The 25,364-nt window shown below is 48.9% G+C and overlaps 5 protein-coding genes across 8 annotated transcripts; 2 read left to right on the top strand and 3 right to left on the bottom strand.

The window, feature by feature from the left end:
- Window positions 1–85: 85 nt before the first annotated feature.
- On the top strand, window positions 86–4,256 carry gfm2 (GTP dependent ribosome recycling factor mitochondrial 2). The gene is made up of 20 exons (XM_049737320.1): window positions 86–322; window positions 395–476; window positions 544–589; window positions 706–803; window positions 873–998; window positions 1,121–1,209; window positions 1,282–1,370; window positions 1,442–1,502; window positions 1,635–1,817; window positions 1,899–1,979; window positions 2,077–2,225; window positions 2,316–2,456; window positions 2,525–2,624; window positions 2,693–2,855; window positions 2,926–3,002; window positions 3,064–3,202; window positions 3,278–3,463; window positions 3,537–3,652; window positions 3,721–3,903; window positions 3,984–4,256. The coding sequence occupies exons 1-20, from the start codon at window positions 314–316 to the stop codon at window positions 4,110–4,112; spliced, it is 2,247 nt and encodes a 748-aa protein (XP_049593277.1). The 5' UTR covers window positions 86–313; the 3' UTR covers window positions 4,113–4,256.
- Window positions 4,253–8,441, bottom strand: hexb (hexosaminidase B (beta polypeptide)). 3 transcript variants are annotated; one of them, XM_049737363.2, is made up of 14 exons: window positions 7,984–8,441; window positions 7,522–7,667; window positions 7,310–7,375; window positions 7,038–7,084; window positions 6,842–6,952; window positions 6,657–6,758; window positions 6,347–6,479; window positions 6,024–6,204; window positions 5,859–5,945; window positions 5,722–5,794; window positions 5,391–5,568; window positions 4,725–4,815; window positions 4,549–4,653; window positions 4,253–4,460 (listed from the first exon to the last, which is right to left on the bottom strand). In XM_049737363.2, exons 1-14 carry the CDS (start codon window positions 8,244–8,246, stop codon window positions 4,397–4,399), a joined length of 1,647 nt encoding a protein of 548 aa, XP_049593320.1. In that variant the 5' UTR covers window positions 8,247–8,441; the 3' UTR covers window positions 4,253–4,396. The 3 variants fall into 3 exon arrangements, 2 of the variants coding, with proteins under 2 accessions (XP_049593320.1, XP_049593318.1); XM_049737361.2 differs by lacking the exon at window positions 5,391–5,568 and adding an exon at window positions 4,997–5,177; XR_007485279.2 differs by lacking the exons at window positions 4,253–4,460; window positions 4,549–4,653 and adding an exon at window positions 4,997–5,177.
- Window positions 8,442–8,583: 142 nt separating this feature from the next.
- Window positions 8,584–11,340, bottom strand: si:ch1073-398f15.1 (uncharacterized). Its single transcript, XM_049737321.2, has 2 exons — window positions 10,921–11,340; window positions 8,584–10,787 (listed from the first exon to the last, which is right to left on the bottom strand). The coding sequence occupies exons 1-2, from the start codon at window positions 11,034–11,036 to the stop codon at window positions 8,789–8,791; spliced, it is 2,115 nt and encodes a 704-aa protein (XP_049593278.1). The 5' UTR covers window positions 11,037–11,340; the 3' UTR covers window positions 8,584–8,788.
- Window positions 11,341–11,524: 184 nt separating this feature from the next.
- LOC125979301 (homer protein homolog 1) lies at window positions 11,525–15,956 on the top strand. 2 transcript variants are annotated; one of them, XM_049737407.2, is made up of 10 exons: window positions 11,525–11,941; window positions 13,149–13,305; window positions 13,382–13,513; window positions 13,589–13,681; window positions 13,930–13,977; window positions 14,193–14,335; window positions 14,426–14,585; window positions 14,651–14,761; window positions 14,836–14,916; window positions 15,029–15,956. In XM_049737407.2, the coding sequence occupies exons 1-10, from the start codon at window positions 11,937–11,939 to the stop codon at window positions 15,215–15,217; spliced, it is 1,119 nt and encodes a 372-aa protein (XP_049593364.1). In that variant the 5' UTR covers window positions 11,525–11,936; the 3' UTR covers window positions 15,218–15,956. The 2 variants fall into 2 exon arrangements, with proteins under 2 accessions (XP_049593364.1, XP_049593365.1); XM_049737408.2 differs by lacking the exon at window positions 13,930–13,977.
- A 1,364-nt stretch (window positions 15,957–17,320) lies between these two features.
- On the bottom strand, window positions 17,321–24,604 carry jmy (junction mediating and regulatory protein, p53 cofactor). The gene is made up of 10 exons (XM_049737319.2): window positions 23,215–24,604; window positions 20,765–20,938; window positions 19,517–19,667; window positions 19,268–19,437; window positions 19,033–19,198; window positions 18,752–18,951; window positions 18,601–18,663; window positions 18,431–18,523; window positions 17,888–18,344; window positions 17,321–17,738 (listed from the first exon to the last, which is right to left on the bottom strand). The coding sequence occupies exons 1-10, from the start codon at window positions 23,941–23,943 to the stop codon at window positions 17,428–17,430; spliced, it is 2,514 nt and encodes an 837-aa protein (XP_049593276.1). The 5' UTR covers window positions 23,944–24,604; the 3' UTR covers window positions 17,321–17,427.
- Between the last annotated feature and the right edge of the window lie 760 nt (window positions 24,605–25,364).

Here is a 25,364-nt window from a genome sequence, read left to right as displayed (position 1 = left end):
AAACATTTTTTTAAAAAATTAAAAAACACTTTTCTCAGGGTTGCTTTTATTTGCGAAACAATAGGCGTTAAAAGTTCCGAGGGGCACGTATTTCGGAGACGTACCCAATAGAAATGTGACTTATGACAGCTTGGAATGGTGTGTTCAGTGTAAACAGAGTATTTGCTATTTTTGTCCAGAACACATTGTTAAAAGTATATTTTTTTTCCAATGGAAAAGTCATATTGACCTAGGCTTAAGTAATCTCCCTCGTAAAGAGTGACGAGGAGGTCAAACGGATCTTAATATGCGGGTGTCATTGGACATTTAAAGGATGATTTGGGTAAGATGGGGACCGCGAGGTCAATACCGATTACACCTGCTCGTGTTGTGAAACGTTCACTGTCCTTTGCAGGGAAAGTATTTTATGGTACTGCGGTGCTGCACATGGAGACCGAGCAGGTTTCCAAAGAGGAGATACAGCTTTCTTCCTGGTGGTAAGTCATTTAACACATTTAGAAACATTATAGTTGTTTTATATGTATAATGACCACACTTTTACAGATGATGTGAAATCACTGAGGTCTGTTGTCAGCCCGGATGTATCCAAGTAAGTGGAGTAGTTTTACTTTACTTTAGTCTCGTGAAGGGGTTTATTTTTACACTGAGTATTGAGGAGTGTCATCGTGTTTTTTTTACATTTATAACCTGTTAAACGTTTCCTAGGATCCGCAACATCGGCATCATGGCCCACATCGACGCGGGAAAGACGACGACCACGGAGAGGATGCTTTACTACTCGGGCTACACCAGAGCGCTGGGAGGTGAGTTGGTAGGATGGGGGGGTGCGAACAAAGATGACAGAAGGCATCGAGTTGCTTTCATCCTTACAGATGTGGACGACGGCGACACTGTGACGGACTTCATGGCTCAAGAACGGGAGCGCGGTATCACCATCCAGTCAGCGGCGGTGACCTTTGACTGGAAAGGTCACAGGATCAACCTGATCGACACGCCGGGTACGCATAATGACTCAATTGTCGTTTTCGAGACATATTCTTACGGTCATTGATCTCGATTTGCTTTTATAGATGTTAAGAAAAATAAAATGTATGCAACTTTCTGTGTGACGCCATACCAGGTCACGTTGACTTTACTCTTGAGGTGGAGCGGGCTCTTCGAGTTCTGGACGGGGCCGTCGCCGTGTTTGATGCTTCTGCGGGCGTTGAGGTTTTCACGTTTCTGCTTCAAGTTTTTTTTCCCCAAGAAAACAGTTTGAATGTGTTCATGTGGATCTGTTAGGCCCAGACGGTGACTGTGTGGAGGCAGGCGCAGAAGCATCACATCCCGTGTGTTTGCTTCCTGAACAAGATGGACAAGCCCGCAGCCAAGTGAGGGCACTTAGATTGACTAATTGTAATGTATTCAAATGTTTATATAAAGGAAAACATTTTTTCCTTAGTCTCAGTTTCTGTTTGGAAAGCATCAGGCAGAAGTTGAAAGCCAATCCCATCCTGCTCCAGGTAACATTTACAGGAAAACATTTCTGGATTATTTTAAAAAGAAATTCAAAATGTGCCCAAAAAATCTTAACCATGTATGTATCTATTTTAATTAGAAAAACACTTTAAAATAAATATTTACCTGCTTTGAAGCTTCCCGTCGGCAGTGGGAGGAACTTCTCCGGTGTGGTGGACTTGTTGACCAATCAGAGGCTGACGTGGAAGCCAACGGACGACGGGCGTGTTTTTGACACCAGGCCCTTTAGTGCATCCCAGGAAGAGGAGGCGGAGCTCCTGCTGGAAGTCCGCCAGGCCAGAGCTGTGTTGATTGAGCAGGTGCAGATCGAATTTTGGAGTTTGGGGAGGAGCTAAGTCTAACCTGGGTCGTCCGCAAAATCAAATCAAAGCGTATGACAGGTTGCGGATCTGGACGACGACTTTGCGGAACTATTGCTGACCGACTTCGGGGACAATTTTGACGCTGTTCCGTACATAAAAGTGAGTTGTTTGCTTAAAACGGCCACATCAAACCAAGAACCAGAATTTACCAAATGTTCTATGATGGCTGGCCTCCTAAGCAAGGTTTTACCCTCAGCTCCAAGAGGCAGTGCGTCGGGTCACTCTGACCCGTAAAGGCGTTCCGGTGCTGTGCGGAAGCTCTTTGCGCAACAAAGGCGTTCAACCGCTTCTTGATGCCATCACAGCCTTCCTTCCGTCGCCCGACGAAAGACCTCGCGACCTGGTGTGCGTGAGAAGCGCGTCCTCCAACTTTCGACTTGGTTGCAATTTGAAGGTTCAGACTTTTGACTTGCTTCCTCTCTGGGGTTCTAACAGGCGCTGGTACAAAGACGACTTGTGCGCCTTGGCCTTCAAGGTTCTCCACGACAAGCAGCGCGGCCCTCTGGTCTTCCTTCGGATCTACTCGGGAACGCTGCGAGCGCAGACGGCGGTGCACAACATCAATAGGAACGGCACGTAAGTATGGAGCGAAGCTGTCAACGTTGTGTCGGAATAGATACTTAAGATTCCCACTTTGTCTTCAGTGAGAGGATGAGCAGACTACTGGTGCCTTTTGCCGACCAACATGTGGAAATCTCCTTCATGACGGCGGGAAACATCGCCCTGACCGTCGGACTCAAACAGGTGAACTTGGACACCGCCGTCTCTTCTGAATGTTCTTTGATAGACCGCAAGTGCGTCCTCTCTCTCAGACAGTGACCGGCGACACCATCGTCTCCTCCAAAGCGTCGGCAGCAGCCGCCGCCCGCCGAGCACAAACCGAAGGCCGGACAGGCGTGGTTCTATCCGGGGTGGAGGTCCCCGACCCAGTCTTCTTCTGCACCATCGAGCCGCCCACCATGGCCAAACAAGCTGGTGAGTTTGCACGTGAGGCTTCTCCCCAGCCTCACTTGCTATTCACCGCAATTATTTTTTTTCCACCCAGATCTTGAGAATGCGCTGAACAACCTCCAGAGAGAAGATCCCAGTCTCAAAGTTCGGATCGACCCGGATTCCGGACAGGTGACCCCCATCGCACAGTGGCGCTTCTTCACGCGAGAAAAATGACAGCTCAACTTTGCAGACGATTTTGTGCGGTATGGGAGAGCTGCATATCGAGATCATCCACGATCGGATACGAAGGGAGTACGGCATCGAGACCCACCTGGGCCCTTTGCAGGTGGCCTACCGGGAGACCATCCTCCGTCCAGCCTCAGCCACAGGTACAGTTTCACTTTGACGACAATTACTTAGCTGCTTGAAGGATCTGCCACAGCCTGTTTTTTTGATTGCGACAGACACTCTGGACCGCACGGTGGGCGATAGGAGACACGTGGTGACGGTGGAGCTGGCCGTCCGACCCGGCGAGGACCTCGGTGCTGCCGGGTCGTGTCAAGTGGCGTTCCTGGAGGAAGCCGCTGGGACCTTGTCGCAAGACATGAGGGAGGCAGTGGAGAACGGAGTGCAAAGCTCGTACCTCCAAGGTGAGCAGTTTAAAGTCCTCCTCGCCATTAGTTGGCGCTATACTGTGGACAATTTCTTATAATTGCCATTCAGGTCCACTGGTGGGCTCTCCTCTCCAACGCGTGTCTACACTGATCCAACGTGTCAACATGGAAGCTGGAACGTCTCCGGCCATGGTTTCCGCCTGCGTGTCCCGTTGCATGCTGAAGGTTGGTGAGATGACACGCTGCCTTTTGAAAGGGCATCTTTGCTCCAAAGCTCCTTCGTCCGTGCCCAGGCTCTGAGGCTGGCCGGGGGGCAGATTCTAGAGCCCGTCATGTCTATGGAGGTAACAGTGGAGGAGGAGCACTTGGGGACCGTGTTGGGCGACCTGGCTCAGAGGAGAGGCACGATCCGGGACATCCAGAGTCGCCACGAGGACAAGGTGCTGCTGGCCAGCGTCCCCCTGGCGGAAACCAGGGTGAGTCCCGAGATGCTGTATTTTTGTCAGCGGCACTTATTGACAAGCTCACTGAATTAGTGCTTTCTCCAACGGCAAAGGGCTATTCCACGGCCCTGCGAACGTTGACCTCGGGGAAGGCTACCTTCTCCTTGGAGCTGGACACCTACAAGGCCATGAGCGCGCAGGAGCAGAACGCGCTGCTGAAGCGAATGGCCGGCTTGGCGTAACTGGATGTTGATTTGGACCAAAGACGCGGCAGCTGAAAGAACTCTCTACCACTCTGGACTCAGCTGACTTTGGCGGGATTCAAGCCTCCGAGCTCAGAGGCTGCCTGAACAATGATAATAATAAAAAAGTGTACGCCAGCTCAATTTATCAGCATTTATATTCACAGTCAGTCTTACAAAGATAAAAGAGTGCATTGATCAGAGCGTGTATGTGTGCGTGCGTTAAAAAAAAAAAGGTGCCTTCTATCCGCGCTGGCACACTTGATTCCTCATTTTCTTGCTTCTCATATTCCCTTGAACTCGTGGGGGCAGTAGCTGGAGAACAACGGCTCGGCGGCGATCCCGCGCCTGCCGCCGACACGGGACAAAAAATCTTTCGTTCACCCGCTGCGCCGTTTTCTTCTAACGGGAAAAAAAGGCAAGCGACGGTACTCACTCGACCAGGCGGCAGCGGTGCGAGGACAGTCTGGCGTAGGCGTCGTTGACGTCCGTCACGTCCTTGGCGCTCCACAGACGCTCGGCCACGGCGCTGGCGCGAGGCCTGGCCAAGCAAAAGCGTGAAAATTACTTTCCCATAACGTTCGAATTATTTTCTGCATGGAAAGGTCGTACCAGAGTCGCGGCGTGAGGTTGGTGGCGTCCACGTATTCCCCCCACATGCAGGCTTCTCCGCCCATCACCAGCTTCTTCTGCGCCTCGGTTCCTATTTTGGGAAAAATTGACCAGAATGAGGATTTAAATACGCTAAAGTGTTTTTTTTTTTTTTTAAGGAAAGGGTCATTCAACAGGCTTACACTTATTTGTACAGGAGCTTCGATGAAAATTGGTGAGAGTTAAAAGTTTTGGGACTTTTTCCATTGCGCACTATTTTAGGGGACACAAACCCTGAAAGTCCTGCGGGTCGGCCTTGTAATGGCCCTGCCAGTCCTGGCCGTAGGAGATACGGTTCAGGTACCAGGGGGTGGACAGTAGGGTCCGGTAACCGGCCGCCGTGACGTTGGCCATCTCATTCTGGTATTGCTGCTCGCTGCCTTTCCACACGTGGATGAGTGTGTCGGCCTTCAGCTACACAACACACAAGACAAGGCGAGCGTGTCACAAAGCAGGTGTGCCCAAAGTGCGGCCACGGGGCTCTTTACGGCCGCAAATACAAAAATTTAGGTTTGGCGATGATCTAAAGATTACTCGAGATAAACTAGCCTCATCTTCCTTAACATTGCTGTCACGCCTGCACATTAAGTGTAAGCCCGACAATGACCACCATGTCCTCGGACTGACCGTTGAAGCTGAGCGGTTCCACCTTGTAGTACTGGACCCAGTCCTGGGCGTAGCTAATGTAATTTAGGTACCAGGGTGCCGAGAGGATGGCGGTGAATCCGGCCGCCGTCACGTTGCGCAATTCGTCGGCGGAGTTGGCGCCGCCCATCCACACGTGGACTACGGTATCCGGCTTGAGCTGCAACGCGCCGAGTTTAGTGGCGCCGCTTGCGGCTCGCGACACTCGCCTTTTGTTGCTCGCTGGATGATATTGATTTTGATTTGTGCGTGGATGTGCGATTGACTACTTCCCCCTTAAATGAGAGTGGCAGTGGCATAAATGTGCATTTACCTTCACGCCATTGTCAAAGACCTCCTGCCAGATGATGTAGCCCTTCTTGGTGGAGGTCACGATGTCCAAAAGTCTACATCCAATCAGAGATATTGATTGCCAAAGATTCAGCCTGCTGATGAATTTTCCGTTCCCACCGTTGAATATAGAAGGATTCCAGCTTGCTGTAGTTTTTCCCGAAGCCTTGCTTCTCCATGAACTTCTGGATGTCAGGGTTGGACTTCCTGCAAAGGGGGAGAAGATGTCCAGTTGAGTGTGTTGACGTGGAGACGTTTGCTTATGTGTTTGAGCGCGAGGCAGACCAGCAGGTGAAGTCCACCTCGTCACCTCCCAGGTGAACGTAGTTGTCCGGGAAGACGGCGGCGACCTCCTGGAAGAGGCGGCTCATGAAGTCGTAGCTGGTGTTGAGGATGGGGTTGACCGGGCCAAAGCTACCAGATGGTTCGGCGCCGGCAAAGCACGGTGTCAGAAGATCTGCCTGTCCTAGGGATTGATTGAATCAAGTCTCCAATGAGATCAATAAACCAATTTCAGGATTTCAACTCAATTTGGTTGATATGGCGTCAAGTGCTCTCGGGTCACGAGTTCTGGCAGCTTAATGCTGAGGCTAACACAGGACACCGACCTTTGCCCCAAGACTGCGTGTGGCCCGGAGTGTCGAATTCCGGGATGACGCGGATGCCTCGCAGGCGAGCGAATTCCACGATCATCTTCACGTCGGATGGGGTGTACACGTGAGTGTACGGGTGGTATGCCCCCTGTAGGCGAGGTCGTGAAAAGACATTGGCTAAGCTAAGGGGCTAATCTAATGAGGCTAGCTACACAACAAGGGCAGCAAAATGCAAGCAGAAATGAATTTATTAGGCAAACTAGTTTAAACTTTGCTAGCTAAGTTAAACAAGGCTAGCTGGTTGACCAAAAACTTCACTGCTGACCTTCTGGCTGAGGTCCGGGAATGTTCGGCTCATGTAGGGAAAGGATTGATCGTCTACGATGTGCCAGTGGAAGACGTTAAACTTGTTCATAGCCATTGTTTCCTGGTGTCATGAGGAAAAAAAAAAATGACAGGAAAACACTGAGGGATTAAAAAGTTAACAGTTTGGATTTTTCTTCAACATACCAGATTGGTCAAAATGACTTTGACAGGTAGGAAGTGTCGCGAGGTGTCCAATAAGATGCCGCGGTGAGCAAATCGGGGGAAGTCACTGATTTGGGTCCAATTGACACTTTTCTGGAAGACAAACCCAAAACCGAATGACGCAAAGAACAATTATGAAGAATACACTGATTGTGAATATCAATTTAAGTCCACTTACAGCCCCAAATTCATCTTCGTAAACCAACTGGCTAAAAGTTTCCAGACCTGAAAACAGACAAAAGACATCCTGACCAAACAAATATGAGTGTAACAGTTATTTCCATTTTTTTTTTTTTTTAATTTGTCAACCGTTATTACACAATTGTTGCTTTCGTTACACAATTCCAGCCTGCTTATTCCTCTGTGTGAGTGACAAAATATCAAGAGTAAGCAAGGTTTTTTTAAATCTGATTCTGAGTGAGGAATGATTCAAAATAAAAACAAGCGTACCATGCAAGGCGCCCCAGACTTTTGGTGCCTTCAGGATTGCAATGGGCTGGTCCACCAACAGTTCATCTGAAGACACAAACATGTATTTTTTTACTGGCATCTTCATGTGACATTGTGAAAGAACTTTGAATAGGTTTATAGCTCAGAATCTAGGCAATAATTGCCTGCAAGCGACTTTAAAGAGATTGGAAGTCAATGTTTGATGAATTTACATGACTCATCGGACGAAACACTGGGGTACTGGTCACACTCCGGGTTTGGGTCTGTGATCAACACCTGCAGACCCATCAGTTCAGGAAAGGCGTCTTGTGTGTGTGGCTGTTTGGATTTAGCCCCACCAAACATGTACTTGTAGTACCTAAAAATCAACACACAAAATTGATGTAATTTAGTACATTTGTCTGATTGTTGTTGTTTTTTTAGCTTTGTTCCCCTTTTGGCTAGATCTGGGATTTTGTTTGTGCGTATTCGCATTGCAATTGTGAATGTGCTGTAAAACCGCTTTAAACTATGATATTGATTTTAGTTTTCTTTCTTCCAAACTTTTGACTTTTCGTGTAGTGTACTTGTTTTTCAGATGTCGTTTCCTTTTACAACTATGTATACGTAATTACTTACGTTACTCCCCACCACAGACCATATAAAAAAATGTTTTTAATTATTATTAACAATACCTTCTGTAGGCGTTCTGCAGGAGGTTACAGCTCGGCCCCGCCGACGACGTATTACCGTCGAAGATTTGAAAGCTGGCGGCTGCTAACTTGAACGACACGTCAAAGATGTCCACTCGCTGGGGTAGCGGCCACAACGACCCCCATTTAGAAGGCTGTGTGTCCCGGGCGAGCTTCTCGTCGACCCAGGTTTCCTGCCGGTTCCCCCAGCAGGAGGACGAGACCCCCAGCAGGAGGCAAACATTGACGATGATAGAAGAAAACATGCTGTGACGAGAGTGACAGCGAGTTAGAAGATACTGACACTTCGAAAGCAAAACAGCATCCGGGGCTGAAGTCTAATGGGCGGGGCCAACGTGACACATGCGGAAGTAACCTCGCAAAAGAGGATGTGTTTAAAGAGAACGCTCACTCTTTTTTTTCCACTCCGTTATATTAAAGTTTGAAACTCAATATCTCCTGCGTCAGTGACTAATCAAAACAAGGAACCTTGGCAAGAACGCGCTTGGTTCTATTTGAATTGAGCTTTCTCGTTTACCGTAGGCACGCCAGTTCACTCCCCGCCCTGCAGGGGGGGTGACTTTCTTTTGAGGGCCATACAAATAACTTGACACATTCACACTTATTTGTGCAGAATACTATTATTACACTATTACACTAACTATTAATTACAGGTTCTCATCTCAGAAAGTAGTATACACATTTTCCCCAATAGGTAAAACAACTAAACAAGGCTTGAGCGTCTGCAAGGTGTCACCCACGATAAACAGATTTACTGAATATTAATTTTGATTTGAAGAGAATGATACTAAAGAATGACACAATTTGTTTTTGCTGGCTTGATGGGCAACGTTGCCAAATGATCTTGTTTTTCCGGATGAACCTTTTCTGACTCGGGTGCTTTATGTTGTACTTGCGTTAAAGCTACTTCAATGTCCTCTAGCGCGATTGGTTTCTCATCAGTAATGTCAGCAGATGTGTTGCCCTGAAGAATGTGAGAAGGGAGTGAGACCTCCTGATTTTCATCCTTCTCATTGCTGGTCTTGACCTGCGTCTCTGTCTTGTCCTCTCGCTGTTTTTCCCCGGTTGGCGTATCCTCGGCCGGAGTCAGAGGAGCCAGGGCCAGACGCTCCTTCGGGGGGCATCTGGTTTTTCTTCTGGGAGGAGGGCAAGGTTTGAACACTTCAGAATCTCGCAGCCACATCTGTTGATTGGATCGCACTAGAGTATCAATGTCCTCCGAAGTTACGTCGTCAACATCCATCCCTTCCCAGTCAGGCTCGGAGGAAGTCTCAAAGACCTCAATGGGACCTTCTGGAATCCCGGTGTCTCCTACAGCTGTTTCTGTAACACAACTTGTAGGGGATGGACTGCCGTCGTCTTCTCGTGAAATAAGAAAATTCTTGATGTCACATGGAGAAGAACTAGCACTTGATCTAAAGAAATCTGTAATTTCCTCCTCCGAGTTTGGCATTTCACACTCAGGGGACGTGAAGGGAAATTCAGCAAAACCTTGGGATAAAAGTGAAGATCCGAGCTCAAGAACTGGTTGTGCCTCCACCACAGGTGTCTCATCTATGAGGACATACTTCTCCAAGTAGCCCCTGGCTTCCCGATCTGAATGCCTGCTGTGGAAGGACTTTTCAGAAGTCACGCTCTCTGTATCGTCTTCTTTTTTCCGACTTCCTGTTGCCTCCTCGTACAAGTCGTTATACAAAAAGGCCATGGCTTTGGGTTCTTCTAACAAAACGGGGTCAATAATCTTGGGCGGCCCTTCAGGTAGAAAGACCGGAGTCAAGATATTCTCTTGGCTTCCAAACAAAGTGCATCCGTTGAGTTTAGACGGAGGCGGGGAGACTTTGGGCTCTCCGAGGGGATCCTCGCTGTCCGGGTGGCTTCTTGTGAGGTAGTCGTCCGTACCGCTGTAGAAGAATTCCTCTAGAGCCTCACTGGTGAGTACGGCATCTGGGCTTTTGTGATCCTCACCTGTTGTGGCGTCTTCGCCCTGAACTGGTTCCTCTGGGACAGGAAGTCCAAGCTTAGGTGGCACCACAGCGGGACTTCCCGGGGCGTGATCATCAATCAAGGCGAATGCTTCAAAGTAGTCCACATTACAATCAGCGTCCTTTCCTGGTGGCCTCGCAACAGGAGCTCCTGGTGGATCTGAAACACTTGGAGCGACCGGTGGCGTAGGTTGGGCTTGTGCAAGTGATTCTGCTGAAGCGTCCTTCCTCGGCTTGCTGTCCTGTTCAAAGGACTTGCCACAGGTCTCCTCTTCTTTGTCGTCAGCTTTAGAAGAAGATCCTTCCCCCAGATAGGACAGGTTGTCTACCATCACCTTGCTTTCCTCTTCATCCACGCTCGCCAGCTTGTGAGGAACAACAATGTTGAGGATTTCTGAGCCTTCAGACACTAAACTAAAAAGCCTTTGCTCCTTATCTTGACGAGGAGCCCGCTCTTCTTCTTCATCTCCCTCGTCTTTCACATGCAGTGGGGCAAGTCCCACTAAGTCGGGCTTTTCTGACCTGCTGCCACTTCTCTCTCTCTTTTGTCCTTCCGCTTCAGATTTCTTCCGCCTTGACATCAACTCCTCATCCATGACGAAGATAATCCTTCCTGCCGGAGGGCCGGATTCCTCGGCGGGTTCCTCAGCTTTGGGTGCCCAGGATGTGGAGCAGCGAGTCGGGGTGGTCTCCCAGGCGATTCCGCTGTCCTCACTTTGCATGGTCACCATGGAGAAGGAGGTGTCCATGACCAAACACTGCATTTTTGGACGAACGTTGTCATCGTGGACGGCTTCACGTAAACTGAAGGACAGAATGTAACATCGCTGATGAGATGTTTGGAACTTTTGACACATTTTTAAAATTTGATCTTGGCCAGGCACCCTCTGAAAACAGCTTCAGTGTACACAAACTTAGTGGCGCCTATCCAAACGACCTGTTTTGAAGGTTCTCCACTTCATCGACAGTATCCCGGTCCGGCTTGGCGACATCATCAGGTGTCAGAACTTGCATCTCGGTGTCGACATCGTCGTCCCCTGTTAATGCCTCCATCGTTGGATCTCCCTGATGAGGTTTTTCCTTCACCCTTCTGCTCTGCTTGTCACGTTGCAAACAAGTTCACTCGAGTTTTCCGACTCAGCGTACTCTTGAAATAGAAAACTGGTCTTCCTGTGTTTCATGAGAGGCATTCGCTCCATGTCGGACGTGACTTGAGCTGGGGACTTATTTTGTCAATTGACCTTTCGCTCAAAACATCCACCCTACAACAACAGTCGTAGTTGCATAAGTCAAATTTAGGGTGTTAAAATGGAAGACACAGGTTTTTATTTTCAATTTTCAAAAAGTTCTATGGCATTGTTGAAACAAATAATCATACAATTATTTGAGTTATTATAAGCTGCCTGGAAGATGAATGAATGAATACATTACAAACGTGTCACTCGTTTTTTAAAATTATTTTTGGGGATCAACAACATTCAACCAATCGCGTCAAAGTACGTGATGACGTCGTCGACTTACTGTACATCCAACGAATGGATGTACAGTAGCGAATTTACATGGACATTTTTCAAAAAACAAAACATAAAGAAAACAATACTAATAATAATCTGGTTCGAATGCATTTGGCATCAACTCGTAAGAAAAGTGAATTTTAATTCGCTTACAGCCGGGTGCAGGGGTTAGTGTTAAGGTTAAGTAGTGGATACGAGTGATGCTAGCAGGTGTTAGCAGGTTCTAGCCGGGCGGCGGGCGGAGGAGGAGGGTTCGCTCGCGGTCATCATCATCATGCGCGTCCGGGCACGCATGCACCCACGGCCGCCAACACGTCAGGCCATGTCGGAGTGAACCGTGAAGACGAGGAGCGAGGGGATCGAACCAGCGGGGACGACGGCGGTGGCGGCTGGAGGGGAGCGAGCGTCTTCGGGACCCACTCAGATTACACCAGCAACCATGGGGTACGTTTTATTAGTTGTTATTTGCCGTGCGGTGCTTATGCCAAAGCACGAGTGCGGTTTGTTTTCGCGCACCTCTGCACATTACTGCGCGTCACTGTCAAGATCGTAAACTAACACCACCAGTGCAGCTCTTGGAACATTTACTAGCTTAGCCTAGCCTAGCTGGCTAGCCACCGCTTGTTCGCTAATAAACGCTCGGAAGGAGATTAAAGCCGCTCGTGAGGACAGCAGCTGTCAATAAATCCACTCACAGACTGACACATTTTGTCATGTGTCAATTCTGCAACACCATTCGGAATGTGGGTGGAGACGCACTGGCAGGGTTGTTGTGTGTTGCCACCAAAGTCTGCGGTTGGTTTATTTGTATTTTTTTCTGGCTAATTCAGTGAACCCCCTTTATCACGGGTCTAGTTCCTGACCCACCTCTAATAAGATGCCAGAGAGAACATATTAAAAGCAGATGTTTTAGCCCTGTCACATGCTTTTTGTCACATGACATCACTGATTAAAACACAAAGTATTCTTTGATGCCTGTCCACAGTTTGAGATAATTCTCCAAACATGAGGCAAACCTTTCTTCTTAGGCTTAACCCTAACTGTAACCCAAATCAAAACAAACCCCCATACTTTTAGCAGATCAGATCAGACTGGCTGAGTGAGTATTTGTGGAAGGGTAAGAGAGATGCGCTCACGTGGCTTGTTGCCTCGTTGCCATGGCGACGCAGCATCTAAGTAAGTAATGCCGGTTTGCGGCTGCCAAAACGGCCGCGTGTTTTGCAGTCAGATTATTTAGAATTACGCTGGTGAGGAGCCCTTCATGTGCACAGCTTTTATTTGTCGAATCATTCACGCGGGGTCACAGGAAGGTCTTTATGAAGGTGTGACCAAGAACGGCCAACTCTCACCACAACAGATCTACTCGTGGAATGCTTTCATTCCCCCCCCCCCCAACATTTGGCTCAGCATCCTCATCCCATCCATCCAGTGGATTCCTGAACTCATTGTTCCTTTTCAATTGGATAGCGTAAAGGGATTATGCTTGAACAATGGCAAAACACAAGGTCACATTTGGATCCAGGTTGTGGTGGAACATCACTCGCCTTTTAAAGTCACACACACTCAAAGTCACACTATTTAAGCGGATAACGACCAAAGGTGGTCAACGATATTCTTAATGTAAAACTCACCTCCGTCTGTCCCCGTGCAGTGAGCAGCCCATCTTCAGCACGCGGGCACACATCTTCCAGATCGACCCGACCACCAAGAAGAACTGGCTTCCCACCAGCAAACACGCCGTCACTGTTTCTTACTTCTTTGACAGCACCAGGAATGTCTACCGCATCATCAGCCTGGACGGAACCAAGGTTTGCACTCATTGTTTCAGTTATATTTGACTGTTTCAAGAAATGAAATCAAATCTTAATCCAACTTGTCCGCCAGGCCGTCATCAACAGCACCATCACCCCCAACATGAACTTCACCAAGACCTCGCAGAAGTTTGGTCAGTGGGCCGACAGCCGCGCCAACACCGTCTACGGCCTCGGCTTCTCGTGCGAGAGCCACCTGAGCAAGGTCTTTCTTTTATTTGTTGTAACTGCTAGTTTGTTAGCATGCGGCTAACCGACTTACGTTTATTTTTTGACCCAGTTTGCGGAAAAGTTTGCCGAGTTCAAGGAGGCAGCGCGACTTGCCAAGGAGAAGTCGCATGAGAAGATGGAGCTCACCAGCACGCCCTCGCAGGTATGAGTTATGCTACTTATTTAAAATATTCATCAATTCAACATTTATTCCTACCACCACTTTGAATTACACGAGTCACTTAAAAAAACTTTTGTTACCCTATAATCTCGGTTAACCGCCAAAATCAGGGATTTATTTCGTCATTACTTTAACATACTAGCTTCACAACAATTGAGCTAACGGTCAATCCAACGCGCAAGCTAACCTTGGACTAGTGTAACTTCCTGTTGTGCCCGACAACACCGCAGGGCAGCGCTGTCAGAAGGAACGTGTTGCCCGCCAACAAACCCAAGAAGGTAAATCTCACGTGAACCCTCCGTGGTGACCCTTTTTTCTCACTCACACCCTCGCAAAGTTTCCCTTTTGGTGGTCTGCAATTGTCGCTCTTCCCTCGGGCAAACCCCCGTGCTCTGTTTGAGGCTTCGTGTAGCCATGGTGACGGTTATAAATGGTTTCAAGGGATATATGTATACACAAATAATAAATTGATATATTTTTTTAAAATGTTGAGGAGTCCACCAGCTGCCCTCCACAGTCACCGCTGACGCCGGAGAGCGTGAACGGCACCGAAGAAGAGAGAGCGGCGGCGGGCACGCCTCAGCCCGCGGAAGCCCGAGCGGAACCTTCCCACAACGCACTTCCCTTCTCGCACAGGTGACGACGTCAACAACCGTGTTCACACACAAAAAAAACTAAACGATGAATTGATTAACGGCGCCGCGGTCTCTTTGTCAACGGCTGTAGTTCGTCCAGCATCGGGAAGCACTTGGAGGCGGAACTGGCGGCGCTAAAGGGCAACAACGCTAAGCTCACGGCGGCGCTGCTCGAGTCCACGGCTAACGTCAAGCAGTGGAAGCAGCAGCTGGCCGCTTACCAGGAGGAGGCGGAGCGCTTACATAAACGGGTAGGCACGCACAGTGCTTCTTTTATTTTTTTGTTTTCTAATAACTTTTTTAAATGCCATCAAAGGTGACGGAGCTGGAGTGCGTGAGCAGCCAAACCACATCGGTGAAATCGGAGAAAACGGAGTTGAACCGCACCATAGAGGAGCTGGAGGCGGCACTGAAGGCCAAAGAGGACGTACGTGCACGGCGATCACGCCTCGACTTCTGACCTTTTACCCTCAGCTCAACCCGCTACGTTTCTCTCGTCAGGAGTTGGAGTGTCTCAAAGTCGAGGTGCAGAGTGCCAACCAGTTTCGGTCCCAAAGAGACTCGCTCACGCAGAAGCTACAGGTGAGCGTTGGAATGTCTTTTCAAAATGGCCGCTTCAGGTTAAAATGGCTGGAAAACGTGTCCTGTCCTAAAAGTTGCGCTCAAGCATCCGTGCGATTTTCCCCTTTTATAGCAAATGGAGCGTCGGAACGAAGCACTGGAAGTGCAACTGGGCGAGCTGGAGCAGCGCGTGGACGCCAACCGGCAGGAGCGCGAAGTCTTCCGCCAGAGTCTACGCTCGATGCTGCAGCTGCTGGACGGCAAGATCTTCGAGCTGACCGAGCTGCGGGACGCTCTCGCCAAGCTGCTCGAGTGCAGCTAGAGATGGACTCGCAGCTGGATTGCAACTCGGATGGAACTGGAGCGCAGCTCGGGCGCCACTTTTCACTGCCGCCATCACGTCGCCACGACACGGGACCACAACGTCTCGAGATGTTTACACGCTTTCTACGCATTTATGGTACTCGCTCACTTTTTGCCACGCCCACTCGGATCGTTTACAGCAGCCAAGTGAACGGCCGGGATCATGATGATGCCTTTACCGCCGTTACACTGGGACTTTTTTTCGTGTGCTTCTTCAATCATTAAACTTGGAGGGCTCGCTCCCGCCTTTTCCCTCCTTTTTTTCCGAACGACATCATCAGCCAAATGAATCAATGGTGCGAGGACTTGACAAAGGTGCGCTGTAGCACTGGGGCGGGCGACGGCGAACCGCCAAGCAGCAATACAAAAGATGACAGCCAAGGGTTTAGCCTAAGCTTTGTCACTTTCAGGTACTTTGTTTTTCACCTTTGAGGTGAGAATTTTGACTGAATTTGAAATATAATTATTTAAAAACTGGCAATATTTTTGAACTATTTATCAAGTAACTAAAGCTTGTTTGGATTTTTTTTTTTGGGCCAAATGTTTTTTTTTTTCCTTCTGTACAGTTATTTTTTTGCTGACATTGCCTTTTAGTCAGTTGTTGATTTGTTGCCAAAAAAAACGTCGGAGAGACACATCGCAACTTTAAGGGCTTGTTGTCAAAAGTATTTGAAATAAAATGTTTAAGCTGACTGTCATTTTGGAGTTTTTAACTGAAAGCTTAATCACATGTCTGTGCTTATGCATTTTTGTCATATTCTAAGATAGAGAAAAAAGTAAATGTTGGCTTATTTACATATATTATATAGGCATATATTTTAGTCTATAAATGCAGTGCTCAATGATCAAATTAAATGTTCTCAAGGGACTAACACAAAATTTCCATTGCAAATATATCCTCAATCATAAATTACTCATAAATTACTCAACTGTAATTCAACTTTTTGGGGGTTGTTTATTTTTAAAGAAAAAAGTAACAAGAAATGCCAGAGCATTAAAAAAAACAAATATGCAAATCTTTTTAAAATTTAAAGCATCAATAAATACTTGAATACACATTAGGCATGCAGTATATATATTTTGAACGTGTACGACGACACGTGGCTTATTATTGCACGTTTGCTGCGAGGTCCGAGTACAAACTGTCAAACTTCAAAATAACCATCACAAACGCAAACTTGTTCCTCAGAACTTACATACAAAAAATGTAGCGACACGTTAGCGGCTTTCGGGAAAAGAATTGTGAAGTTATACTCACCGTTTCTGTCTTTCGGTTGTTAGCGTTGTGATGCTAATGCTGCGCTAACTCCCTCCAAACATTTTTGTTTGTGCTATGATGCTGAACTAACTCAAATTCATTTATTTCTTAGCAATGTGATGATGTACCACTAAACTCCACTTAAAATGTATGTTGTTAGCACTTTGATGCTAACTCTAAGCTAGCTCTCAGCTCAACTTTTCCCGCGGATGCTAGCATGTTGCTACACGCGTACGCTCAACACATTTTATACGTGATGGGACGGATGTTAATAACCAATCAACTCGCACACGCACAACACACGTGATATATAAAGGACACGCCTCGAAAAAGAAAATGTAGAATACAAAAATCAATAAGAAAAACAAACTTAAACATCAGAATCGGCATCAAAAGGTTCTTAGGGAGCAATGTCGTTCGTTTAAACGGCCGATAAAATTCAACAAATTTGTAATTGCTGTTTCCAAAATATCTCATCAAAATTTGCATATTATTACTTTAAAAGGCTGATTAAAAGGACCTGTGGAACTTGCATAAAATTGTTGCTTTAAATAGATAATAAAAAAAAAAGCTCCAGAATGTACTTCCATTGCTTTAAAATCGCTGACAAGTGAATCCCATTACTTTAAACTGTCACACACAACACAAGCTAGAATCATTACAAAACATCTTGAAGTTCATTCTATAAGATGGTGAAGTAAAAAAAAAAAAAAAAAAAAAAAGATTTAAAAAAACTTGGGAATACTTGATGTGCATTTTTATGTGGACCTCCTTCAAGGAAAGTACAGTACGACAGTAAACACAGGTGACCAAATGCGTGTAGTAGTCCACTTGTACAAAACCCACTTCAGATACAATTTCTTCTTCTTGTTCAAATTGCACTCAAAGTCACAGCCAACCGGGCGGGTGCTCTAATTCTCCCAGTCGGTGCAAGGGAGGCCCTCGTCCTCTGATTCGGATTCGGGCGACGCCTCCTTGATTCTGCGCAGAGCCTCGTGGATGCTTCGCGTCAGGGCGTCCGCCGAGTGCGCAAAGCGATCGGCGCGGCGCGGCCGCTCCGGCGGGGCGCGCACCTGCCGGAGACGGACGCCCTGCCGGATCTGCGCCAAGATGTTCTCGCCGTCGTCGTCCGGGTCAGGGGCGAGGACGCGCAGTTCGGCTTTCCGCAGGTGGAAGCTGCCGCGCTTCAGGGACGCCAGAACCTCGTCCATCGGGGAGCTCGCTGAGCACAGAACAAAACAACCATGTAAAGTAAATAACATTCAAAAATGGTTCCAAGCTACAACCATTTGTATAACTTCAAAATATATGTATTCATTTTAATAATTAACCTAACTAAACAAATTGACCTTTAACATTTTTGTCTCTGACCTCTCCTCCATTGCGTGGCGTCCTCAGCCGACGTCTTCCTCAGTTTCTTCCTGGCCGTCAACAGCTGGCTGCTGTCGAAGAAGCGTGGCGAGATCGGACCCAGGGGCAGCGAGGCGGGCTTGGACTCGCGCAGCAACGCCGGACGCGGCTCCACGGCTACCGATGGCGGAGGAGGCGGAGGGGGAGGAGGGGGCGGCGGCGGAGGACCTCCACCCAGGGTGAGAACGGCCGTCGGCAGAGAGAGGAACGGAGGACACGACTCCGGGTCGTCCAGGTGGATGGCGGGTAAGGACTCGCAGGCGTCCTCAAGAGGAGGCACCGAGAGCTCCGGCAGGTCCGAGGCGACGCGGTCGGTCTGGACGCCGGCCGCCTGCGTGCAAGGAGGCTGATTTGCTCGCCGCTGCGTCTGAAGCAGCCTCAGACGGCTGGACTTCAGTGTCACGTGACCTGGATAACGCTGAGTTGCAGGAGAGCAGGAATTAGGGTCCGAGAACATCAGGAATCATCAATAACTACATGAAGGTGCCAATGGAGACTCTTTACCTGATTGTGGCTGCGAAGTCGGTCCAGAGTTCTCTGCCTCTCCAGACTCACTTGCGCATTCCGCTCGGCTTCCTCTTCCTCCGTTTCCCGCATCTGCGGAACCGAGCAGCAACGACCGTCAAGTCGGGCTCAAAGTTCATCGGGGATGTTGGGCGGCTGCGAGACAATACCTGCGGGGTGAGGACGCCCTGACGTGCTTCCATTTTCTGCTTGTGATTGGAGATGCAGATTTCCTGTCACGAGAGGAGTCAAATGAGAAAGGGACAACTTGGAAGCCCTTTTGTGGATCAAATTCTCCAATTTTCTATGTGGCCAGGTCACCTTCTTGTTTTTGAGGTAGACCTTCTTGGTGGTGATGCGTCCCCTGCGGGCCTCCAGCTGCCGAGTCCTCTGGCGCAGGATCCGCAGTTCTTCGTCGTCGCGGAGGGGCGGCAGAGGCGGCGGTTCGACCGGGTCTTCCGCCCCCTTCATGGCGTCGGGGCTCTCGAAGGCATCATAGTACACCACCTCGTCCTGCCTCTCTGCAGACAAAACAAAAAAAAAGCGTCTTATTTGAGGAGAAACCTTCAGGGTGGACACTGGCGCCGGGTGATGGGTCTGACCTGTGATCTGTCTGCGCAGGCTCTGCAGCTGCGCGGTGAGCAGCAGCTCTTCGCAGCGCAGCACCTCGGCCTGGATGTCGTACAACTGCAGCTGGAGTTCGTAGTACAGCGCCTCCAGCTGGTCCAGGTGCAGCATGGCGTCCTCGCCGCCCTGCAGGCTTCGCATCTGGCCAAGAAAAAAAAAACAGGTGATGAGATGTTGATCGTGACATACTACACACACACTCCACCCTACCTCCTCCTTGAGTCCGTGCTTCTTCTGTTCGAGGCAGACCTCCTTGGCCCGCATGAGCTGCAGCGTTTCTTTGGAGACGGAGTACTGCAGCCGCTCCATGCGCTCCACCGCCGCCGCCCACGCCGACTTGCCGAGCCTCCTCTGGTCGGCGCGCATACGCTCGAACAGCGCTGAAACGCGCACGCCCGAGACGTTTTGTGTGCGCTATGCAGTGGCGGCGTTCGATGCGCCCGAGCGAGCGCTGTTTACCTTTCAGCGCTCGATTGGTGGTTTCGAAATACTTGACAGTCAGGTCCTGGATGGCGAGGACGGCGACGTTCGCCTTCTTCTGCCACTCCTCGTCCTCCCTCCTCAGGCCTTCCACCCGGCGAGGACCCAGGCGCTCCGTCTCCAGCGAAATCTGAGCGACGAGGATTAAGAAGTCAGGCAGGTGTAATGCGCACGGCGGCCAGCAGATGGCACCAAAAGTGAGGGAACGGATTATTTCATGATCTTTTTACAACGGAACCAGTTGATAGTTTTACTCCATTAGTTGGCCCACTATGGCAAAGGTTGCCCTAAAATGGAGGAGAAAGACAACACTTGGTGGCCTACATGGAAAGCAAGGATAAGAAATAAATGCTGAAACGCCCTGAACCACATTGGCCTGGTGTGCGTTAAAGGAAGAAAATGAACTCCCAGCCGGGGCCTAAATGTAAAGCAGATGTGTGTGTGTGTACAGTCTGTACCACGGCCAGCAAGTGTGTGTGTGTGCACGTGAGGCAGCAAAGCAGCGCAAAGTTAGGAACAAGCCGGGAGGAATACTCAGAGAGATTACATCATTGACCAGAAACGTGTACAACTTCTAAAGAACCAGAACACAAAGACGTCTCTGTGTACTGTAGCTGTGATATGGCCATCAAATCAAATCTCTGGTTTTAAAAAAAGAACAATTTTGATCACCTACAAAAAGAGAATGACATTTTTCAAAACAAGTTTTGCTCTATTTAAAATGTAGCATTGTAATAATAGCATTTGCTGTCTTCGCATGCTAGCTGCCGTTAGCAAGCAAGACAAACGAGCTAGCGCTGCTAAATTTAACGCCTCCACGTTTACGGCCACTTTGTTGGCCTCTCACAGCCGTTGCGATTCGTCTTCACGACGACTAGCGCCGAAACTCAGACGCGTTGCACGCTAGGAAACATGGCGTCTTTCTTATCTGGCGCGTGAGGGCGTTAATTTTTGCGTAGTTGACTCCGCCCACCGGGCCGAGATAAGCAGGAGAAAGCGCAGAACAGACGACCAACACATGAAAGCGGTCACAAGTTGTTCTGTTTTGTCAGCCCTAATCAAGAATTGAATTTTAACAATGACACATCGTAGACAAGATACAGCTGCAAGTGTATTACGGCGAGTATTTGGCTTTGGGGGCTTGCTCCGGGGCAAACTAGTTAGTCGCAACCGCGACTAAGCCCTAAAACAGATGGATTTGTGTGTGCGCGTGTGCGTGCGTGTCACCTTAATCTGCTGCCGTCGGAGCATGGCCAGCTCCCTCATGTCCCGGAAAGGCTGCAGCAGGTAGTGGTAGAGCTGCGTGGCGGCCTCCAGCATCTGGCCGTACGCCTCGTCCTCCTCGCCGTAGACCTGCAGCAGCTCCACCATGCTGTCCAGGGCCCGGTGCTTGTCCAGAACCTGCAACCCAAGCACACGTTCACAACGACATAGATATTCAACAGTTGTGATGTTTTGAATTAAATAATAAAATTGATATGCTACGTTACTGCGGGCTGAGTGCTTTTACATATCGACTGACCATCAATGGTGTACCATACTTGTGGACTTCCAGTGAGGAATCCGGTGGACACGACGACTACGCTGTTGAGCTGCGCTAAGAGCTCCGGCCACAGATTCCCTTTAATCCCAGATTAGCAAAGCTTGGATTTATGGTTGGGATTGCAGCGATTTTTCCAAATTCAGCCAGTTTGTGCATGTCATAATCATCATAATAAATAATGTATATATTTTTGAAAAACCTGCATGTATTATAAAGATGGAAGAGAGGCGCTTTTATGGGCAGCAGGCCGGGTCAGGGTCTCACACAGAGGACCATTCAGGCGAGGTAACACTGCTCCTACTGTTTACAGCCCTGCACCGTCTCCATGACAACCACACTCCCCGTGTGTGTCCGTGTGTGTGTATGTGTGTAAAGGGAATGCTGGACAGGCGGGAGAGTTGTCCCTTGGTGTCAAAAGCGTCGCCGTCTGACAACTGTTTTGTACGTCACGCTATAATGAAACATGGTTTGTCACAGAAGCTAGTTAGCATTTAGCGGCTAGCTTTGAGCATACACCTCGGAAAGGTCTCCAGTCAATCACCGGGCTCATAAAGAGTCCTAATCACAACAAAGAACAATTTGACTAAACCTAAGAAGCATGTTCCGGGCTTCCAAGGAGTTCTCACGTGCTGAATTTAGCAGCAACGGCTCTGCGTGTAATTACAGGACGGCGTTTTTGCCGCCTCAGCAGCGTGAAACCGGTCATCAACGACCCACTCTACCAGTTTGCTCAGAACCGGAGCTGCTGCTCAGTCTGCCTAGAGCACTTTTTTTTACCCTTTGGAAACAACACGCCCTGCTTGCCAAGTTTTGGTTGAAGAAGAAAAAAAAAAGAAGAAAAAAAATCAACTTAGACATGAGACAATATGGGCAGATTTGCCACTTGTTGCTAGGCAGAATTGTCACAATAGCCTTTCTGTGGTTCTTCCAGTCTCTTTAGTACGATGGCAAAAAAATCAAAAATGATGTCAGTCTGTGACATTCTAAGTTCCGGCGCCACTTCCTTCTGAGAAAAAAAACAACATTCAAAGCCGCCACCCAAACGTTTGTTATTTCCGAGACAGACTCGCCAACCACACGTGCAACGTCTGGCTCAAGTTCATCGCGTCATCTCGTCTGCTTTGTGGTCAATATTTGACAATCACGCCTGACTCGTGTTTGCCTGGCCGGGTGTCACATGGTGATCACCGCGAACACAAACACGTCGGAGATTTTGAGCGGCGGCGCTGAGATTCTTTATCGAGGCAAATGTTTAGTGGCACACTGCTCCAAATATTTGTTAATGGAAAGGGTGGAGCGTTTATGGAAAATACCTCATCCTGTCAATGATGTCATGAGGAAGTGCAAGTAACACACTCATTGTGCTTCTTTTAGCAAATATTTTCTATATCTTGGCAGGTGCTTGAGTCAACGGACAGGTTTCAGCAACAAAAGAGGAAGAAATTAATCTTTTATACTCTCAATATCCTTTGATTGAAATCAACAAGATGATCTATGGAGTCACAAAAGCCGTACTGTTATTTAAGACTTTTTCCCACCAAAATAAAACGTCTCAGATGTTTCGACCCAAGCTACTCCCATGAGAGGACAACAAAGGGGTGGAATTTCTTCAGTAGGAACAGTGTCAACTCTTTCCAGGAAATAGTTGATTCTCCAAAAAGGAGTCGTTTGTTTCGTGTCGCTCGCATGTGCCGTGCGTCATGTGACGTGTCGCATCCTGGGAGGAGGTCGACAGCTGCTGTAACTCGAGCGCAAATTGTTGTCTTTTGTCCCCGCTAACACGAGGGCTCGATGTGTGGGCCTCGGGGCCGGATCGGGTTACAGGCGTGGGGAAGTACGGTGGCAGATGGGAGGTGGCGGCGTTTGCAGCCGTGGGATAAAGGAAGGGGAGGGGATTTTGGAACAATTGGAAAAAGTGTGCATCTCTGTCACATCCTCAAAAAAACAGCGTGTCGGATAAACGTCATGATTCGCTGCCAGTCTGGTTGGACAAGGTGGTAGAATAACAGAATACCTACGTAGTCAGCCAAGGTGCCAAGAGTTAGTAGCACACGTCAGTTAAGGTACTAGAGTTGATCATAAATCCAAATAAAGCATGCAGATGATGTGTATCACGTTAAATCTGTTGCCTGACCTCTTGCAAGCGCCTCTTGGCTCTGTCCAGCCCGTCTTCGTAGCCTTTCCTCCGCAGCTCGCTCAGACTCTCGTAGTACTCCTCGGTGTCGTCGCTGTCGGTGAACAGCACCTGCGAGAAGATCTTCCAGCCGCAGGTATCCAGAGCGTGGCTCAGGTACACCTGTAGCTGGTAGCACAGCGCCTCCGTCTCCCGCTCCGACGAAGCGGCCGAGGCGCCGAAAAGAACCGACCACACGCCGGACGGCTCCTCCGGGAATGCCGGCAGGCAGGGCTCCAGCTCGGCGTTGACCGCGCACAGCTGGAGGTGAACCGCTCGGAGGTCCTGGAACGAGAAGAGGCCGGCCCAGCTGAAGTCTTGACGGCCGTCCTCCGCGGGGGAGAGCGGGGCCCCCGCGGGGTCCACGAACTCCATGTCGGTGACCTTGGGCGACACCAAGTCCCAACTGTCAACTTTTCCCTTCGGAGAAACTTTCGCCGAACGACCTCCGTCTTTTGTCGACATCATCTCGGGTTGCTTGTCGTCCGCGTACGGGCACCAGTCGAGGAGCGGGTCGAGGAAGCTGGTCCGCTTCTGTACCGTCCGGTTGTGGCAGGTTATGGCAAACTTTCCCTCGATGTCGTTCCAGGCCACGATGAAAGCGAATTTGTGTCGTTCTTTCTCGTCGAAGGCTTTGGGCCGGACGGACACCCAGCCGGACTCCAAGTTGTCCTCCATGGCGAAGGACATCGAAGCCGAAGCTTGACAACGAGCGGACGGTGATCACGAATGTTTGGTTCAAAGGGGGAGAGTGGTACTAGGCTGTCGATGCTAAGTGCTAATGCTAACTAGCTGGAAAAGTACAATTTGTAACAAGCTAGCAAGCCGATTAGCACGAGACGAGCGGCCGAAACAAAGGCTCTCGGCTCCGTCCCCCGGACACGCGAGCTAACGGCGGCCCGGAACGAAGGCAGGCCCGAACAAAGCACGTCGACTGTCATGACACCCCCCCCGGCCCGCTCAGATCGGCTTGGCTTCTGGACGGCTCAGTCCACTGTCTTCTTTCGAACCTTTTCTCGTTAGTTTTCTTTTGTTGTGTCCGTTCCGTGACGACGACGTCGACGAATCAGCTCAGCTCAGCTCAGCTCCAAAACAGTCACGTGTGAGCTTGTGTTTACAAGCCGAGCGCGTGCACGCCAAATCCGGGGGAGGGCTGCTGCGTTTAAGAACCATCGAGAAAATTGTACATGTAGCGATCACAAATAGTCGACCTACTAGAAATGCTCGATCAAAGTGCTAGAAATTAGTATGTAGTTAGAAAGGTAAAACAAATAGACCTGGTTAGCACATGTAGTAGACTTAGTCAAGGAACTAGCAATGTTATCCAGTCGGTATTATTTTTTCCATGGCGAGCGCGTGCAAAATCTGTAGGGGCTGACGCTCTACGTTCAACAAGTGGCTTAAGACAACAAAGCACGGCTCCTATGTCTTTTTGATCGACGTTGTTTTCTTTTGTATTATCGATTAAATGAGTAAATATGTTTAGTTAAGGAGACGTGTGCCATTTGTCTCGCTTTTGTTCTCTCCCTCTTGACGTCTCGACCAGCACGAGGAGCATAAACATCTGCACGTGGGAAAGACAGTGACGTCACACGCCGACGTGTCTGCCGACGGGGTGAGTAGCTTTGGCTGCAAAGTACAGTTGGAGGCGTGGCTTAATGTGGGGTGGACCTAAACGTTTGACTCCGCCCATACTGACTATTATCATTGCGTTTTTTCCCCTGAACTACTTTTTTTGTAAAGCAATTAATTTGGCAGGTTCAATGATGCGTCCTGACGTTTTTTCAATTATTTTAAACACTTTATAACATCAAAAATAACAAACTCATCCCTCGTTGTTTGTTTGACGTTCATTATGGGTGTAGACTTTGTAGAGCTACGCAAGGCCGTTCAGCGTGTTCAGGGTCCCGAAAATGGGGGGGGGGTTGCAGATGGTGGAATGTCGAGGCCATTGGGTTCAAAAGTTGTGGTCGAAAGAAAGACGTCCCCCAGATACTGTTAGAAAAGAGGGAGTTGGATGCAGTATCAAAAGTCCCCAGCAGAGGGCACCCTCCATAGAAGATAGCTCAGAAGCCAGAGTGCACTAGCAGGCATGTTACACTTGAGGGCGC

The sequence above is a fragment of the Syngnathus scovelli genome, chromosome 13, assembly GCF_024217435.2.
Source record: "Syngnathus scovelli strain Florida chromosome 13, RoL_Ssco_1.2, whole genome shotgun sequence".
Lineage (NCBI taxonomy): Eukaryota > Metazoa > Chordata > Actinopteri > Syngnathiformes > Syngnathidae > Syngnathus > Syngnathus scovelli.
Note: the sequence above shows the minus strand (reverse complement) of the source record. Positions and strands in the feature narration are given on the sequence as shown.